General features: G+C 42.3%; 1 protein-coding gene across 1 annotated transcript in view; it reads right to left on the bottom strand.

Moving 5' to 3' along the window:
- Nucleotides 1-17,929, bottom strand: part of LOC121873767 (probable glutamate receptor) — a 28,457-nt gene extending 10,528 nt beyond the window's left edge. The window contains exons 1-10 of the mRNA XM_042377467.1: nucleotides 17,810-17,929; nucleotides 17,576-17,695; nucleotides 16,378-16,601; nucleotides 15,945-16,073; nucleotides 15,263-15,376; nucleotides 13,570-13,660; nucleotides 12,958-13,258; nucleotides 12,398-12,615; nucleotides 5,630-5,810; nucleotides 5,421-5,520 (exon numbers count right to left, since the gene is read on the bottom strand). Coding sequence (XP_042233401.1) covers nucleotides 5,421-5,520; nucleotides 5,630-5,810; nucleotides 12,398-12,615; nucleotides 12,958-13,258; nucleotides 13,570-13,660; nucleotides 15,263-15,376; nucleotides 15,945-16,073; nucleotides 16,378-16,601; nucleotides 17,576-17,695; nucleotides 17,810-17,857 — 1,526 coding nt within the window. The 5' untranslated portion in view covers nucleotides 17,858-17,929. The remainder of the gene's footprint in view (nucleotides 1-5,420; nucleotides 5,521-5,629; nucleotides 5,811-12,397; nucleotides 12,616-12,957; nucleotides 13,259-13,569; nucleotides 13,661-15,262; nucleotides 15,377-15,944; nucleotides 16,074-16,377; nucleotides 16,602-17,575; nucleotides 17,696-17,809) is intronic.
- Nucleotides 17,930-19,598: the final 1,669 nt, after the last annotated feature.

The raw sequence follows: 19,598 nt of genomic DNA, 5'->3' as shown, positions 1-19,598 counted from the left end.
ACAAAGACTGCCGTAGCACCATCAAAAAGTGTGTCGTCTGCGAGGGTGACCACAGGACCTTCTCTGCCACCTGCCTGGTCAGGAAACAGGTACTTCAAGAAACAGAGAAGAAACTGACCGAAATAACCAAACAAAAAGAAACCAGGGAAATTTCTAACACCATAGAAAGGACCACTCAGTCGACGATCATGGCTTACAGCCAAACCCTAAAAGACGCTCTGAAAGAAACTCAAGCAGACTCCCAAAAGCTCAACAATGTCAGCGAGACCATGGAAGTCCTGCAATCAGAGATAAGAACTATGAAGGACTCAATAAAACAGGCAGTTACTGAGTCACTGGGCGCCATGAGGGACGCAGTGGCCGAGAGCATCAGGAGCGTCTCCTCTCCACAGCTGGACGAGTCCAAAGCCACCACTATATACTTGTCTTACCTGCATGCCCATCACATGAACATGGTTCATCCAGGTTCATTCTCGAAACACCTCAAAGAGACACTAACCAGGAACAACATTGCACTTATTGAAATAAGCGACAAAGTCCCTTCAAAAGAAATCCTTAAGGCAGTAACCCACCCAACGACTTATCGACGACCTCAACCCACGCCAGAAATAGACCATGACCTCCTTGACTTAGGCAAAAGTCAGTATAACAGCAATCCCGACGTGGCCAGTCAGTCCCCCTGGGATCACAGCTCCAACGACACCGTAAATGCCCGCGATCCCATTACATGCACTCCCAGCGACGACAGTGACCATCGGACTGCAACCACAGTCAATGGTTGCGACCAGATGATGACGAGTCACTCCATAGAGGAACAAGACCCTCGAGCTGCAGCGTCAGTTGATTATTACGACACGCAGGCCCAGGACCTGAACACCTTCCTGTACACGGGTGACGAGAAGTTCGAGGGTCCGCCATTGACTGACAAGCAGATGTCAGAAGGTTCTGCTAAGAAGTTCCGTCCCCCTAGAAATGGCAGAAGCCGAGCAAACACTCCAAGCGACGCCCCAAGCTACAGTCTCTGAAATGGCAGTCGTTAGCAGGATGAAAATTGTCCAACATAATGTCCTACACTGGTCCCTTAATAGACGTAACGAACTGTCTAACTTATACTATCAATTAGACCCAGACATCATTCTGTTAAACAGCATTGGCATAAAGGACGAAAGTAAGCTGAAAATTTTTGGCTACACTGTATACCAGAGGAACATGACGGGTGAGCTGAACGATGGTGTCGCTGTGGCCATCAGGTCACGGCTGAGTCACAGAGTCTTATCATATGCATAATGTACCTACCTCCCAGACGTCCTTACTTACCCGAACAAGAACTAAACCAGTTGCTACGCCACAGAAAACCAACATACATCATAGGGGACTTAAATGCGCGCCACGCCATACTAGGACACGGTAATGAGAACAACGTCGGTGTGGCGCTGTATGACAACATCAGAAGGGGAAAACTGCAACACCTCGGGCCAGATTTCCCGACATTGATCAGACGTGCCAGTGCCACAACACCCGACATAATCCTCTCTAACAACGAGGCCGTCCTGAACAGGCACGTTACCGCCGGACCCATCAGTACCAGCGATCACCTGCCAGTCGTCGTGACGCTCTCATCCAATCCCATTATGATCCCCGCCAACATCAGGTCAAACCTCAAACGGGCAGACTGGGACTCCTTCAAGGAGTCTCTCAGTCTCAAGCAGGGGAGAAACCTGGAAGAAGCCAGCCCCAATGACATCGACGACGCGGTCGAACAATGGTATAAGGATGTGAAGACGGAGATGGACAACAACATCCCGACCACCAGTTACAGGACCATTCCCCATCCTCACACTAGTCACCAGCTGAGGCAGCTCAGTGTCCAGTACGCTCACGTGAGACAGCTAGCCAGTATCCGCGGGTGGACGCAGGAGCTGAGAGACCGGTACCGAGAGCTACAGACGGACATCCAACACGAGAGCAAACGTCTACTACATGAACAAAAGTGGGCCGCCTTGATGTGGGAGGCAGCCAACAATTACCGCGATTCTGCTGCCTTCTGGAAAGGGATCAAGCGACTGATGGGTTCCACCTCCAGCACGGTCCCTTACCTGCTCGAAAAAAACAACGTGAAAATATTCGAGGAAGAAAACCAAGAACAACTACATCGGCGATATTTACGAAAGATCTTTACAATTAGTGAACAGGAGAACGAGGGCTTCGACAGGGAGTCTGAGCAGGACATTTTAGGTCAGTTGCAGGACCATCAGCACCTGCTCCAGCCGCTCCCACGGACTGACTTTACTAGACTGGTGGACGGAAGCTACCTGACGGAGCGCATAGTTCCTGTAGATGTGTCAGCCGTCATAAAAGGGTTTAAAAACAAATCACCTGGTCAAAGTCACATTAACAAGAAGATCCTGGCTCAACTCCCCGACAACACGATAGAGAGGCTTGCTCATATATGCAACGCCTTCCTCGCCTCTGGATACTTCCCTAAGATGTTCAAAATCACCGTTATTCGCCTCATACCAAAAGCAGGGAAGCCTCCAAACAAAGTCGAAAACTTTCGACCAATATCGCTGCTAGAGGTACCTGCCAAAATCTTCGAAAAAATAGTCTACAAGCGATTGCGGATGTATCTGGAGGACGAAGACGTGCATAATCCCCGCCAGTTCGGCTTCCGCCAGTACAAAGGCACATCCACCGCCATAGCTCAGGCCTACGAGCAGATCGCCAATGCCATGACTGGCCGCCTGCAGTGCAATATAGTACTGAGGGACGTCAGCAAAGCGTTTGACAACGTTTGGCACGCAGGGCTGCAGTATAAGATCATACAACTGGGGCTACCCGAAAATCTGACGCGCCTGCTGTGTAACTTCATTATTGACCGCAGAGCCAAAATCAAGATGCAAGAACATTTTGGAGAAGAATTCTCACTATCGAGCGGCGTGCCTCAGGGCTCTTGTCTCTCACCAACCCTTTACACACTCTACACGGCTGACCTGCCACCCCCAATCGTCGGCAGCGAGTACGTCATGTATGCCGACGATGTAACACAGATCGTCACCTGCCCAGGAAGGTCCACGGCAAGGATGGCGCGACTCACTGCTCGGGCAATAGAGGAGATCTCGAAGTATGAAAATAAATGGAAAATAAAAACAAACAAAACGAAATTTGAGGTCATACCCATAGCCAAATTCAAACCGGCTCCATTGATGATCGACGACGAAGAGATTGAGTACTCTAAACAAGGCAGGTTGCTCGGCCTCATCATCTCTCGGACGGGCATCATTCCCCACGTGAAGGACAGACTAAATAAGGCCAAAGACGCCGCAGCCAAATAAAAACGTTTTAAATTGATGCCTCAGAAGATACAAGTTCACCTGTACAAGGCGCTGGTGAGGCCTGTGTTGGAGTACCCATCTATACCACTCGTCACACTCGGGAAGACTAGACTACAACAACTACAGAGCTTCCAAAACAAGTGTTTGAGGTCAGCCAGTGGCCAAGCGCCACCCTACCAGGAGACAGTGGAAACCTTCCACCTAAGAAATAAAACAGAGGCCCTCAACTTCAGGTTCCATCGCCTAGGGAAGAAGGTTTGGGACAAGCTCCTGGACGACCCTCACAGCCCAGACCACCTACGCGGGGAAGACATCAACGGAGGGAGACCCCACGCCTGGTGGCCCCGGAGTCTGCCCGCACTACAACAACCCAACCCGCGACCCATCTATGTCCGCCACAGTGATCCACCTTAGATTAAAACTTAGATGATATAAATTCACATTTAACAAGTCACAATCAAGTGAGTCCATAACGTAATACAGTATAAGATTTTAATAAACTTGTAATTGTAAAATCAATCTAGTCATTGTCTACTAAAATAACCATTGTGCAACCTCATTCTAAATCCTAGGTTAGCTTAGTTAGCCAACAAACTCTGTAATATGTAAAACAAGGGGTGTCGTCCCCCTCTGTTTAACTCATTAAACTTCTTTTCCAACCTTTCCCCCCACGACTATATGTTGTGACTTCTCCATCCCTCATGTCTGGCTGTGCCTTGAGCCCCAGCATGCCTTCCATCCTTTCCCCACCTTAACCTAAAAAAAAAAAAAAATGGCCACTCACTTTCATCAGACTAATTATTTATAATAGTAGTAAGCCTTTACCACTATTTATATTTTTATACACTTGAGTCATGGATTATACGAATTATTGTAAGATATCCATGATTTACCCCTGACAACAAGCCTATTTCACGTTAAATGCACACGAAACCACTACCCTAACACGTACTTTAGGGCTCCTCTACGTGGTTTTATTTAAATTTTATGATTATTACGTGGGATTATACAAACTAATTTCCGCAATTCGTATTTTGGGTTTTATTGGGGGAGGGGGGGGGATTACTCAGATGCCTGTCATCATAAAACTGAATGAAAAGCATGAGTAAAAATTTAATTACATTGAAATTAAAATAAAACGATCTGATGCTTCACTATATACAGTAAAGGACTAAAGGGTAATTAAGAACTGGTCATTAGCTGTGATCACATAATCCCACCCTCATAATGACATGAATGGTGAACAGGTGAAAGTCGACGATTGCTAAACTTTGGCAAAATATATCGGACTGATCCATGAATAATTCTCTTTATAGTGACAGCCAAGGCTGAGCATGTCACTGCTGCAATAAATGTGAAAGGAATCGTGTCCCAAGCAGCTTGTGTACAAACAAGAGCCAGGCAGGACAAGAGAAGGTAGCTTCAGGTCTTCAGTTCATTGATATGACGGAATGCAGCTAAAATAAAAGAAGAAAAAACAAGCAATAAACCATTATAAGCTGAGTGAAGAAGAATTATGTTAAATTATTTTCTTTAACAAACAGAACGAGTTTATTGAATTATTAAATATAATAAGCATAATTTCCACAATGTGGTTATTATTAAAGAAAAAGAAAATGCTGTGCGTTGCAGAAGCAATTGTTTTGTGTGTGTGTGTGTGTGAGGGGGAGGGGTTAAGTGCAGGCCTATATTAGTGGTCTTCTTTTCAGTGAGCAACACAGTACTTACAGTGAAGTATTTTTGGAATTTATGTAAGGTCGTCTTCTGGCGGTCGAGGTTGAAGACGCGTCTACTGAGGGCGCCAGGCAGGATGTATAGTAACCACGGGAAGAAGTCCGGGATGGCCACACTTACAGTGGACTCTAGTATCCAGCGAAGCAAATTTTGAAGTTCCATTAGGCGTGAGTCTGACATTTCAAACTGCTTGCCTTAAAGAAAAATATAATAGATAATTGGGCGTGACGGATATATATATATATATATATATATATATATATATATATATATATATATATATATATATATATATATATATATACATATAGATATATATATAATGTGTCTGTGTGCAAACTTTTGCATTATAACCTTTTGCTTAGTTCAGGTACAAGGGGACTATTTTTCTGGCCTATCATGGATAACACCACAGGCAGGTACCTCTCCCTAGACGAGTAATAGTCACAGCGACCTGGTGATGAAAAAATATTTATTGATTTTATATAATATAATAACCCATGATATTAACAGTTCAGTTTTCACATATAATCCAACATTGTTTTAGGTCCTTCTCAGAGCACCTGATTTTGAGAAGTCTCTGCCAATGATCATACTGATGACTATCTCAATGCTGAACAAGACGTGGTGGCCGTGTCTCACAAGGGTGTCCATACTATGGAAGAACTCGGAAAGCTTCTGGAACTTGATAAGCCCCTTCTGCTCAAGCTCCGCCACCTCCCGGAAGATGCCAGACTCCACACTCTTGAAGTAAATGAAAAATTATCATTTTTTTTTTACGGACAATCGCCCACCCGAGCACACGTCATCGACGCACAACGGGGCCTGGGAGGGGGGGGGGGCGAAAAATAAGAGTAAAAAGAAGAGAAAACTGGAATCCAGCTTATTGAAGTGAGACATTTGTGAATATGGAAACACAGAAGAAGACAGAGCATTCCACAGTTTGGTTGCTGGCGGCTCACAGGCTGCTAAATCCACTGAACATTGCCCGTTAAGGTACCTGTAAAAGAAAGAGAGTGAAGCAACATTGCGGCGATGAGAAAGGGAAGAAAGATTATCAACTAAAGGAGGAGAGTTAATAAGACGAAATGCCTTTGATTCCACCCTATCTAACAGTTGGACAGAAGAGCCACCCCAGATATGAGAGCAGTACTCCAAGTTAGGACGAATGAATCCCTTATAAACTTGAAGCAACTGCTCAGGAGTGAAGTAGCTACGGCATCCTAACAGCATTCCCAGCTTTCGGGAGGCAGCTTTAGCAATGTTGTGGATGTGTGGCTTCCATGACATATTAGAGAAAATGGTGAGGCCTATCACATCAACTTTTGAATTTGGAAGAATGTTTGCGTCCTGAAATGTGATTACTAGGAGATCTTCTATTGTGAAAAGTGTAATGGATAAATATTGTGTTTTATTACTATTACATTTAACCATGTTTCTACCTCCCCAATCGGAGATGCTACACAGATCCGCATTGATAGACGAAACAATATCAGCTCTAGAAACAGATCTAGTTTGAGAGTTAGGGGGAAAAGAAAATGTGAAGAAGAGTGAAGAGTAGAATCATCAGCGTAAGAATGGATAGAATTTTGTTTTAGTGTGAAGTAAATCCTTGATAAAAAGAGGGAAGAGAGTAGGTGAAAAAACCCTGTAGAACACCACTATTGGTATAGAAAGAGCGAGAGATCGATCCCTCAACAACAACTGCCATGGACCGGTTCTCAAGCAAGCTAAACATTAGAGACCAAAGTGGGGGAGAGAAACCATTTGAGGGAGGTTTAGTGAGCAATGACTTGTGCCATACCCTGTCAAATGCTTTGGAGATGTCGAGGGCCACGACGAAAGTTTCCCCATAATCCCTAAGAGAGGATGACCAAAGATGGGTGCAGTAGGAGAGCAGATCACCAGTATATCTCGCCTAGCGAAAGCCATACTGGTGATCCGACAAAAGAGAAAAGTGTTTAAGGTGAAGAAGAAAATGAGAGTTTATGTTAGTTTCGAAAATCTTATAGAGGGATGAAGTTAGGGCAATGAGGCGATAGTTAGAGGAATTGGAATGGTCACCCTTCTTCGGGATGGGCAGAACCGAGGCATGCTTCCAAGAAGAAGGAAAAGTTTGGGTTTTGAGGCAAAGGCGAAAGAGGCGAGCAAGCACAGGGGCCAGAGCTTCAGCACACTCCCTCAGAACACGAGGGGGTATTCCGTCCGGTCCATGCGCCTTACTCACATCCAACCTGGATAACACACCAGCAACCCTACGAGTGGAGATTGTAGGAAAGCGCATAGGTTCAGTAGGAGGAGCAGGAGTAGGAAGAGTAGAGTTGGAATCATCTAAGGTGGAATTAGAGGAGAATAAGGTGTCAAAGAGATTTGCTTTATGAGGGGGAGAGTTGTCTATAGAGTTATCAAGTCGAAAGAGAGGAGGAAAAGAGGGAGTGCAGAAGTTATTACAGATGCCTTTGGTTAAGGACCAGAAGGATTTACTAGAGGAAGATGTTAGTCAGGCCAGCAGTCTTTCTTTTTATAAAATTCCGCTTGGCTCTACGAAGAATAGCCCTACAACGATTCCTAGAAGTAATGAAAGAGGAGTGGGTAATAGGAGAAGGAGAGAGTTTCATAACTTGATGTGCCCTCTCTCTCTCTCCCTACATGCAAGAGAACAGGAGCGATCAAACCATGATTATAAAGTGAAAGTTTTGGTTTAGATGGGATAAATGCACTCATACCACCCTCTATAACCCCAGCAATGCTGTCAGCACATACCGAGGTTTCCCGAGTGGAAAAGCAACATGTATCAGAAGGAAACTCGGAGAAGAATTTTAGCAAGGATTGCCAGTTTGCCCTCCGATAGTGCCATAGTTGGTGATTAGAGGGGGGTGGGGGAGGTGGTCGTACCCAGTTTGATTTAATATAAATAAGATTATGATCAAAAGACACTAAGGGGGCAGAAATTGAGTATGAATAGTGTGAGGGGTTAGAGGTAAAACAAAGATCAAGAATGTTAGCAAGTTGATCGTGTCGATCAGGAACGCGTGTAGGGTGTGTAATTATTAGTTCCAGATCATTAAGTAAGGAAAAAGAGAGTGCCTCAACTCCACCTGGCTCATCCCTTGCAGGGCCAAACCACTCTCTGTGATGTAGAGGATCTCGGTGTTGGGGTGTGTGGATAGCAACGACTCATGGCAAGAAGTGAAATAGTCAAAGTGTTCCAAATAGTTGGTAGAACAGTTTAGGAAACTAAGAAAAATAGTCATAGTTGGTAGAGATATTTCGAGCCAGATGACATCATAAAGGGACGATTCGAGATCCGTGAGTCGAGCTATAGGTGTAGAGTCAGCCAAAGATGAACCGACCCCACCCTGGGTTTCGTGCCCGCAATTTTACCTGGCAATACTTGGTAAAGGAAGGCTGGATGTAAAGGTGATTGTGATTGGTGGATCTGTTTCGGCTGTATCACTGTTAGGATAAAATATTAAACAAACCAAAGGTAGAATTATTATAATAATAAACTATTCATTGCTATTTAAGGTCATGTGTTGGTCACACTATATATATATATATATATATATATATATATATATATATATATATATATATATATATATATATATATATATATATATATATATATATATATATATATGCAAGTAAATGACTGTAGTTGCGCGTGATCCAGGTATATGCTGATAACTACAAGGAAAGAAGAAAACACGAAGTTCCCAAGCGCTTTCGTGTAATTCACATCTTCAGGGGTGAGTACAGACTAAAGAGAAATACAAACCAAGGTGTATATATACAGAGGAAGGTGAGATCAGGTCCACAATGGTCAGGTATTAGGTAATGACTTAGGGCCCGGATAGTTATGCATTTGCATATTTCATATGCAAATGCATATTTTGCGTGATTTCTATGATAAGTGCATGTTACCTAGATAACTGCATATAAATGCATATTTTGGTAAAATATTCATCTGGCAGTATCTCTTTGTTGCCACTGAATGAGCACACGTGGTACTGGGAGGTGAGGTGAGGTGTGGTTAGGTGAAGTGAGGTGAGGTCACGTCGCTTTAATCTGTCGTTTCCACACCTGGTCATGACTCATTGGACTTGTGAGTTAGTCAGTCAGGAGCAGTGCTGCTGTGTGGAGCTACTCTCTTCTGCTGCTCGTGAAAATGCCGAAAGTACAAAGAAACCAAAATGAAGTGCTGAGATCATATGTAAAGGAATTTGATGCATTTACTACTGATGGAAGTGTACTGTTTTGTAAATATTGTGAAGCACCAGTGACAGCGAGCAAGAAATTTCAAGTCCAACAACACCTTAAAACAAGCAAGCACATCCGACTCGAAGCTGTTAAGTCCAATAGTGCACAAAAGGAGCAACAACTACTTCTTGCATGTTCCAGTAAGTCAGGGCCTGATCGTTCCCAGTTCAACGCAGATTTGTGCAAGGCATTTGTTTCAGCGGATATTCCATTGCATAAACTGAATAACAAGTGCCTAAAGTCATTCCTGGAACAGTATACTGGAAAAAAGGTGCCTGACGAATCAACATTACGTAAGAACTATGTTTCACAATTGTTCAAGGACACGATGGAAATCATAAGGAGAAAGGCTTGTGGAAAGAAAATATGGGTGTCACTCGATGAAACCACTGATGTTGAGCAACGGTGTATTGTGAATCTTATTTTTGGTGTGTTGGGAGATGAAACAGATCGAGGCAAATACTACCTAGTGAATGTTGGTGTACTATCTAAAGTCAACCACTCCACTGTTGCTGGTTTCTTCAACGATTCTCTGCAATTGTTGTGGCCAACGAAGTTAGAGTATGAAAATGTTCTTTTGGTGTGCACTGATGCTGCACCTTACATGTGCAAAGCAATGAATGGACTGCAAGTATTGTATCCAAAAATGATCCATGTGACCTGTGTGGCCCATGGTCTGCATCGTGTAGCAGAAAAGCTGAAAAAAGTCAGTCAGATAATGTCTGGTGATGCTATTATTGACGAGACGGTACAGCCACTCACTATGTCAGACCTCCTATGTATGAAACATGCACCAATCGTCTCGTGTGATGTAGAAAGGGTGTTCTCAGAATATAAAGCTATGCTGACAGACAACAGGCGGGGTTTTAACTTTGAGAACTTACGCCACCATGTCATCATCAAATGCAACCACAATCTGTAATGTCTGAAAATATGTCAGTCTATAATGTAAATACATGTTCATATATATTTTTTGAAGCACTTTCACATATATATGTTAAATACATTACGTATATTGCTTAATAAACATTAACATTAGTTTATATTAACTATTTTGTTTCCGTATAACCTGCATTCTTGGCTTTATAAGTGACATTTTAGTGCATATAAATGCATATTTCATGGTTTTTTAGTGCATAACTATCCGGGCCCACTAATGACCCTACTAATCTTTAAATAGCACCACAACAGTTGGTAGTCAGGTCAGATGGTAAGGTGACCCAACCTTCTCACCTGGTTACAAATCTTCTTAATTACAAAATTGTCCAGTTTGTACATACCATTACTCAAATTCATGTTGAATGCTTCGGTATGTTTAATAAGACTAGATTCTATAATGTTCCTACTGTCAATTAAATTACAAGGTAATATTGAGGAGGCATCATCCCAGTCAATGCAATGCTTATTATCCCTCAAATGAACAAACAGAGCATTGGATTCCTGTCCTGTCCTAACACTGTATAACACTTAAACAACATAAATGGTTGAATAACTTAGTGCATAACTACTGAGTCATTGTTGAATAACTTAGTGAATAATTTTGTATTACACCTTTGGGTAAATATTTATATAATACAAATGGTGCTGTTACAGTCATAAGAAGTTTCCTAATTTTCGTATATATGCTGAAATAATGAAGGAAATTATATTAATGAATTGGCAACTCAACTAACACAGCTGCCACAAGATTCTCACATCAAATTTTCTTCATTATTTAAACAAATATGCGAACATTTGGAAACTTTTCATGACATTAAATAACAATGAATAGTTTATTATTATAAAAATTCTACCTTTGGTTTGTTTAATATTTATCCTGACAGTGATACAGCCAAAAACAGATCCACCAATCACAATCACCTTTACAAACAGCTTTCCTTTACTAAGTATTGCCAGATAAAATTGCGAGCATTAGACTCAGGGTGGGGTCGGTGCATCTTTGGCTGAATGTTCGTGTGATGCAGTAAGCGCATACACCTTATTTAGAACGGAAAGAGGTATAAAGGTTGTAGTTGGAGATTTGAAAAGGTTTTGGTGAAGCTGCTTTGGTCAGTTGAAGTTCAGATAGTAGTAAGATGTCTGGGGAAGAGGTTAATAGAAGGTGCTCCACAGAAGGAAAACTGGATCTCAGGCCGCGAATGTTGGAAAAATGAAGTGTGAAAAAAGCCAATCCTCCAACAACCGCGGTGACGTCAGTTGAGGCCCCAGTAGTTTGACGATGATCAGGTCGGCCCTGGGATCCACAACCTTCCCGACCAGTGGGACCCATCCGAGAAGACCCCGCTTTAATATTATTGTCAACTGATTTCATTGGAAAATAATAGAATAGAAAGAATAAAACAGATCAAGAGTGAGAAAATTTGTATATTTTGTGTTGTCGATTGTAAGAGTGACAATTGAGACCCTGCAATTGTGTGTAAATGAGGCAGAAATGCAGATCAGTAACCTGGGATTTAGTCACAATTTTTGTGATGCCATATGGCAGCAGGGTCTACTATAAGACAACACATTATGCTTCAAATTGCTTCCCAGGCGGTAGTACCTCCCGGTTTGATAGCTGCCTACTACCTACGATTTGATATTCAAATAGTACATAAGAATGGAGGAAACTGCAGCGGGCCTATTGGCCCATACTGGGCAGTCCCGTTTACACCCAACCCCTATTGCTCATATAAGCATCCAACCTATGTTTGAAGCTATTCAGCGTACTCGAGTTAATGATGATATTTGGTAACTTGTTCCATTCATCCACTACTCTGCTTCCAAACCAGTGTTTACCTATTTCACGCCTAAATCTAAATTTGTCTAATTTAAAACCTTTGTTACGAGTTCGCTCCTGGTTGGATAGTTTGAGTACCTTTGTAATGTCCCCTTTGTTTAGCCCTGCCTTCCACTTATACACCTCTATCAGGTCGCCCCTCGCTCTACGTCTCTCGAAGGAGTGCAAATTAAGATGCTTTAACCTGTCTCTATACTCAAGGTTCCTAATGCCCGGGATTAGTCTTGTCATTCTCCTCTGAATTCTTTCTAAGTATTTGAATTCTTAGTAAACACACACACAAACTTACACGGAAATATTGGACATTAGTTGTGTTGATCTGCACTATCATAGTGGTGGAAGGTTCGTCCAGGACGTCCCGGAGAGTCTGGTATGGTTGCTTGATGTATTGTACAGCCAGTACAGACATGAGGTTACCAGAGTAGCTCCTGATCAACACCAGCGCCCCAACCATCCACCCGGCCACCACCACCCGTCTCCACCACCAGTTGTCTGGCACCGAAGTGTCTGCGGAAGTGAACAAAGTGAAACGAACCATACTTCTGGTTTTGAATATATTGAAGTTATAAGTAAAATTGTCCTCTAGAACTATTATACGAATAACTGAAAGAAAGACAGAATATTAGTAATTGTTTTATATTTGTTCTATGCAGCAGATAATTTATTACATTCTCTCTGCGCCAGAATCTTTAAAATAATATTTGCCAACGGTAGTCATGATTAACAAATTTCCCTGGGAGATAATGAGTTTCACAAGAGTTTACCAACTTTCAGTGTCTTTGCTCAAAATGGGGTAACACGTTTACCTGATATGATATATTGTATGCGATAAAAAATAGTTTAACTAACCTTGTTGTAATAATATACGGAGTAAGGTGAAGCCATCCGTCACCCATACCCATTGGTCAGTATCTTTCATAGAGGAACACAAAGACAAGATGAACATGGCCGCAGGCAGCAGCAGTAACGACGCCAGGATGAACGCCCACACCAGTGGTGCCAGGGGCAGCAGGAAGCCCCATGGGTCCAGCTCTGGCCGTCCGAGTCCTGCTACGAATCTTGAGTACGATATAGACACTGGCCAGGTGAAGTCCACTACCTCAGCCCGGCTGGCTGATAGACTGAAAGGTCCAGTCGAGAAGTCTGCCTCCTATGTAAACCCAGCAATAGAAACAATATTGTACAGGTGTGAGATTGATGAAAGTGCGGAGATTAGTCATAAAATAATAAGGTAATGCGACATTTCTTATTTTCCTTCTGGTGATAGTTTGAATATATCCACAAGCTGGTACATACCATAGTCCATTGTCTCTCGTGCATACTACAGGCCAGTAACTCTACAGCTTTACTTTTTCACGCTGCTACAATTGAAGTTATCACTTAACTAATAACCTGATCACTAAGCACCCGCCCGATAAAAAACTCTCACCTTGTTTACTGTTGACGCTTCATACCACTTACCTCTCTGCTCACCATGCCTACCATTCCCGACCACGACCCGTCATCTTGCTCAGAGCCAAACGTCCCATCAGCAGGATGCACGTACTTGTACCTACGGTAGGGAAATGATGCTTCTTTAGAACACATCAGAAGAAGACTTGCAGAGAATCAGAAGGCAGTCTATTTTTGTTTTTATTTGAATAAAATGTCCCCCGTATTCAGTGCACTAGTGGACATATTTTCTTAACCAGGGGTAATTTGTTCATAACCATTTGTCTGTCTATTTCCTCCATCCAGTTCTCATCACCATGCACTTTCCACGCACCTCTCTCCATCTAGAATTATCTTCCCAGCACTTTCCTCACAGCATTTTCCATCGAGTATTTCCCACTGAGCACTCCTCACAGAACTATCAAGTACTTTCAACCCATGCAGCACATTCCACCCAGCGCCTCCTACCCGACACTTTCCACTCAGACCTTTTCATCCAGCAGTCACAACCTATAGATCTTCACCCATCAAAATGCTACAATCCTTACAAGACTCTCCGCCGATTAATCCAATACTCTCCACCCTATCAGAACCTGTAATATACACAAGTTAATAAATGTAAGCAATTTACACCTCTGGGTTCGAACAGGGCCACCACGGTTAGTACTCAGGCTTTCAGGTAGCCAGTCATATCCAACATTCTCCATCCAACACTCTACCTAGCACTTCCCATCTATCAAATCTTCAGTCATCAAATTTTACTCATCACCCGTAACCACCAATGCAACACTATCCACCCAGCACCATCCACCCATCACTCTCAACTCATTACTATCTACCAGGCACCCTCCACCCATCACTCTCAACTCATTACTATCTACGAGGCACCCTCCACCCATCACTCTCAACTCATTACTATCTACCAGGCACCCTCCACCCATCACTTCCTACACATCGCTCTAAAGCCAACACTTAATACCACACCCTTTTCATCCGGCAGTCTCCACCCAGTAATTTCCATCCAAAAAACCCAACCAGCACTGTCCACCCATCTGTGTCCATCCATTACTGATCATGGAACACTCTCCACCATACCGGTAACTTTTTTCTTCTCAGAATTATCCACCCAGGAGTCTCCATTCAAAGCTGTTCACTTATTCATTCGCTCACCACTCTCCACCTATTGCTCTCTATTCAACTTTTTCAAATCAGTGCTCGCCCCATGATCATTCTCCCCTCATCAATTTTCTTACCTCAACTCTCCACCCGCCACGTTCCGTCAATCAATTATTAACTCATAAATTTTTACACATCACCTCAATCCCTCAATCTAATGCTATACCCCAATAACTCATCATCCATTACAATACACCCGGAACTTTCCACCAAGCATTCTTCACATACCACTATCACTCTCTATGAAGTAAATGTTACATAATACGTCTTTGAGATAAATGTATAGTATATATCAGGTGCCTATAGGAGAGCTCAGGTTCTCAACTGGCTCAGCTATGTTAATATTGTTATTATTGTCCACTCTGTCTCTGTGTTTTTCTGGCTAAATAAACTGTTTCAATTCAATTCAATGTATGAATGCAACACTCTTCAGCCATCTCTCTTCACCCAACAGTCCTTGCCCACTAAGCCATCACTCTGTACCCAACAACTGTATGTATAACATTTATCGACTATTCAAATCTACACCCATTAACTCTCAGCTCACGTGAAATTAAGGCCTTGTGATAGGTACTCCAGCTTGTGACTCTTGCGACCCTTGGCACTATTCTGGGCGTGGACCTCCTCTGCTGCCACGACAAGGGTTGGTCGGTTAAGGAATCTACAGTAAAAGGCAGATGAAGTTTTAAAATTATGATGTTTAGTATTAGGGAAATATAAGAAAGCAATCAACATTTAAATGAATATAAGATGTGATCCCAAGATGGCTGTAGTATTTATGAGAAAGTTGCTAATTTCCGATATTGTTTCTGCAGTATTTTCGAGGATGTGTGTTATTGCTAGGGAGTTGCAGGTGTTTGCTGTTGAACAAGGAATAAAGTCACTCTTTTGGGCAGAGAAAAGTCATTTTACATATTAATGGGACCTCTGAAATAGAGAATACTTTGTAACATTTCTTAAGAGTTCCAGAAAACTATAGAGGACTTAAAAAATTCATACAAGAGGAGATGATAATTACTGTGCTCCTCTTAACAATAAAATACATTAAGATGCGTCTTAATATGACCTAGATCATTGTGATAATGGATTCAAAATGATAAATGCAATTATAATGGCAGTTTGCACACACTCTTCAAAGAAAGTTGATAAACCCTAAAGATGTGAATTTCAATCGGAAGGATAAGCCATGCCACTGAAGGTTCAAGTCGAGTACCTATCGCTGTACTTACTTGGAGTATTTGTCAGGGAAAAGTGGCAAGTGGGTATTGAAGGTGAGACCTCGCTGGGGCGTCCAGAAGGCAAGACGCATCGCTCGGTCCTCTGGAGAACTGTATGGTAAGTGTATGTACACATTGCACCTGTGAATAATACTTTTACTATAATAACTGTATTGGTAATACTTTCAGGATAACAAGCACAGCATGCTTCTTCTTCGGGGTAATTTTTTTTGTATTAACAGTGCTTCCAAAATCAGCCCCAGCATTTTTTTATGTGAAAAATTTGGGCACTACGTATGATTCTTTGATGAACAACACTCCCATTTATTAGTGTATAGTTAATAACTTTAATATAACTTCTTCATTGATTAAGTCATAATCACATAAACAAAATTTACACATAACATTGAAAATTAGCAAATTTGGAATACAATGCACTATATACTTCAATGTCTCAGGTGCGCCTTCAACAATGACGACCATAGCGTTCATCCTGGAAAAGGTCCTGTGGATGTAGCGTAGGCCCGGGAGAGGCAGGTGAGTTACGGCGAGGAGTCTCGTCGACCACACCAGGAGGTGGCCCTTGAGGGACCACTCGGCGAAGGCGGCGAGGAAGGCTGGGTCGTCGCTCACCACCACCACCGTCACGCACCATGACACCTGCCGCAGCTGTTGACGTCAACTTGGTAGAAGTTATGTGAGAGTGACCAACCCGCCTCATTAGTAATGTAAGAGTGACCTACCCGCCTCATTAGTAATGTGAGAGTGACCTACCCGCCTCATTAGTAATGTGAGAGTGACCTACCCGCCTCATTAGTAATGTGAGAGTGACCTACCCGGCTCAGTAGTAATGTGAGAGTGACCTACCAGCCTCAGTAGTAATGTGAGAGTGACCTACCAGCCTCAGTAGTAATGTGAGAGTGACCTACCCGCCTCAGTAGTAATGTGAGAGTGACCTACCCGCCTCAGTAGTAATGTAAGAGTAACTCTACCCGCTCCCCAGTAGTACAAGAGTAACCTACCTGCCTCAGTAGTAATGTGAGTGACCTACCTGCCTCAGTAGTAATGCAGCAGAGTGGAATCCCACCGCCTCAGTAGTAATGTGAGAGTGACCTACCCGCCTCAGTAGTAATGTGAGAATGAGCTATCTGCCTCAGTAGTAATGTGAAAGTGTCCTACCCTCCTCAATAATAATGTGAGAGTGACCTACCCGCCTCAGTAATAATATGAGAGTGACCTACCCGCGTCAGTAGTACTGTGAGAGTGACCTACCCGCTTCATTAATACTGTGAACGTGACCTACCCACCTCAGTAATAATGTGAGAGTGACCTACCCACATCAGTAGTAATGTGAGAGTTACCTACACGTCCCAGTAATAATGTGAGAGTTACCTATCCCCCTCAATAGTGATGTGAAAGTGACCTACCCGCCTAAGTATTAAAGTGAGAGTGACCTTCCCGCCTCAGTAGTAATGTGAGAGTGACCTACCCTCCTCAGTAGTAATGTGAGAGTGACCTACCCGCCTTAGTAATAATGTAGAGTGACCTACCAACGTCAGTAGTAATGTGATAGTGACCTGTCTGCCTTATTAATAACGTGAAAGTGACCCACCCGCCTCAGTAGTAAAGTGAGAGTGACCTACCCGCCGAGCCTCGTCGACCACCCGGGAGAGCTGCGCCTTCGTCACGTTAGCGTCCTGGCCGTCCACTGCCACCTCGAACACACCTACACCACAAGGGTCCCGGAACTGATCCATGAAGTCCTGCAATAATATCGCATCTCTTACACTGAAATACATAATTTCGTTTATTTGTATTTTTTTAAGTACTGCTAGTGGAATATTATGACGAAGACAATGACAGCCACGTCCACTTACCGTGAAGACAGCGGTGGCGAAGGTTTTGCCATCTATGAAGAAGAACATTGAACACTGAGGATTGAACGTTGTGGTTAACACGGTTGTCAGCCATGCATGGGGTGCTGCTCTAGTCTTTGATGTGCCTGAGGAAAGGAAATATTATTAGATGCATAGATTCAACAGGTGCCACGATAGCGTGCGGTCTACCGGGACATTTACACTATAGCGTGCGGTCTACCTGGGATATCTACACTGCAGGCTGCAATTCAGTATTGATATATGGTATTATTTATTATATATTAGAGTTTTATGATAAAAAAACAAAATAGTGATAAATATTTTTTAATGATCCTCATATAAACAAAAGATATAAAGGTGTTGAATAATAGCATAACATTATTGACAAACTCCGTATCATATTCTTTGTAAATGATGAACCTAACCTAACCCAACCCAACCCAACCCCATTTTATAAGGTTGGTTAGGGTCCTGGTGTTCAGGTAATCAGGTCGGGCAGGTTTGTAGACTACGGATATTGTGGTAGACCACACGCAATAGTAGCACCGATTCAATATATACTCGTATATGCAAATAAAACACTGTAGGTGCGATGATACATATATAAGCTGTGTGTGTGTGTGTGTGAGACTCGGTGAACAATTAACTTCAGCTATCACAGATAATCATTCGAGTCATTCCAGCTTATAACAGAGAGGACATATGCCGAAGAATTTGAAAGTATTTTATCAATAGCCTCTCACAAGTACTGTATAGTCCCGGACGGAAGTTCTTGATACAGTCAAGGTGGATGGTGTATCATGGCGTATCATGGACTCAGGGGTGCTAAATTACTTACCAAATTACTTAGCAAACTAAATACCAAAATAACATTGCCAAGTCTAAGTAACCATGAGTGTTAAATATAAAAACAGAAAATCAATGAAAACGTTAGAAAATAATTATAAAAATTTTCAATGTATGGGAAGTTTTCAAAAATTTCTTTCAAACTTTCAAGGTTCAGGTAAAACTTTAAAGATTAGCAACAAATTTCAAACAGTGGCCCACTGGTCGCTCGCTATCCGGTCACCGTCCCCAACACACACATAATTTTGTTTATTAAATCCACCATGACTGTATCACGAACTTCGATGCGAGACTGTACAATCCCCGCCTCCCCCCCCCAAAATTTTTTTTAATTAATCTGTCCATACAATTTGAAACGCTGGACGAAATACTTTGCTATATTCTCTAGTGCATCGTATGGTTGTTTTGACAGTATACAGATACACATGATATATACATTTATAAGATATCTGGTGGAATAGAACTTAAATTACTAGTCATTATAAAATTCTGGCAAAATTAAAGTGGATACTGTACTCATATGAGTGGTCGGCTGTACCAACCGTTCCGAAGCATCGAAACACGAGGCTGGATTCTGTAAAGTTACTCCGACCACAAAAGTGGCAAGGGCAATCCCCAATTGGAGGATCACGGCGCCATAAGCACAATGAACAGGCTTTGTGTAAAATATAACAAAGTCTAGGATTGCTTTTAGTGTCCTTGTAGCGTGGTTGGTAGCAATCCCTGGTCACAGCATAAGGTCGAGGGTTCAAGTCCTGGCTAGTGAGGTTGTTGATTATATGCTGAAGTCTGCATACTATATGGACTAATGAAATATAGAGTAATATATATATATATATATATATATATATATTTATTTATATATATATATATATATATATATATATATATATATATTTATATATATATATATATATATATATATATATATATATATATATAT

This window comes from Homarus americanus, unplaced genomic scaffold (genome assembly GCF_018991925.1).
Source record: "Homarus americanus isolate GMGI-L3 unplaced genomic scaffold, GMGI_Hamer_2.0 scaffold25827, whole genome shotgun sequence".
Lineage (NCBI taxonomy): Eukaryota > Metazoa > Arthropoda > Malacostraca > Decapoda > Nephropidae > Homarus > Homarus americanus.
The sequence above is the reverse complement of the archived record's forward strand: the minus strand, read 5'-3'. Positions and strand labels throughout refer to the sequence as shown.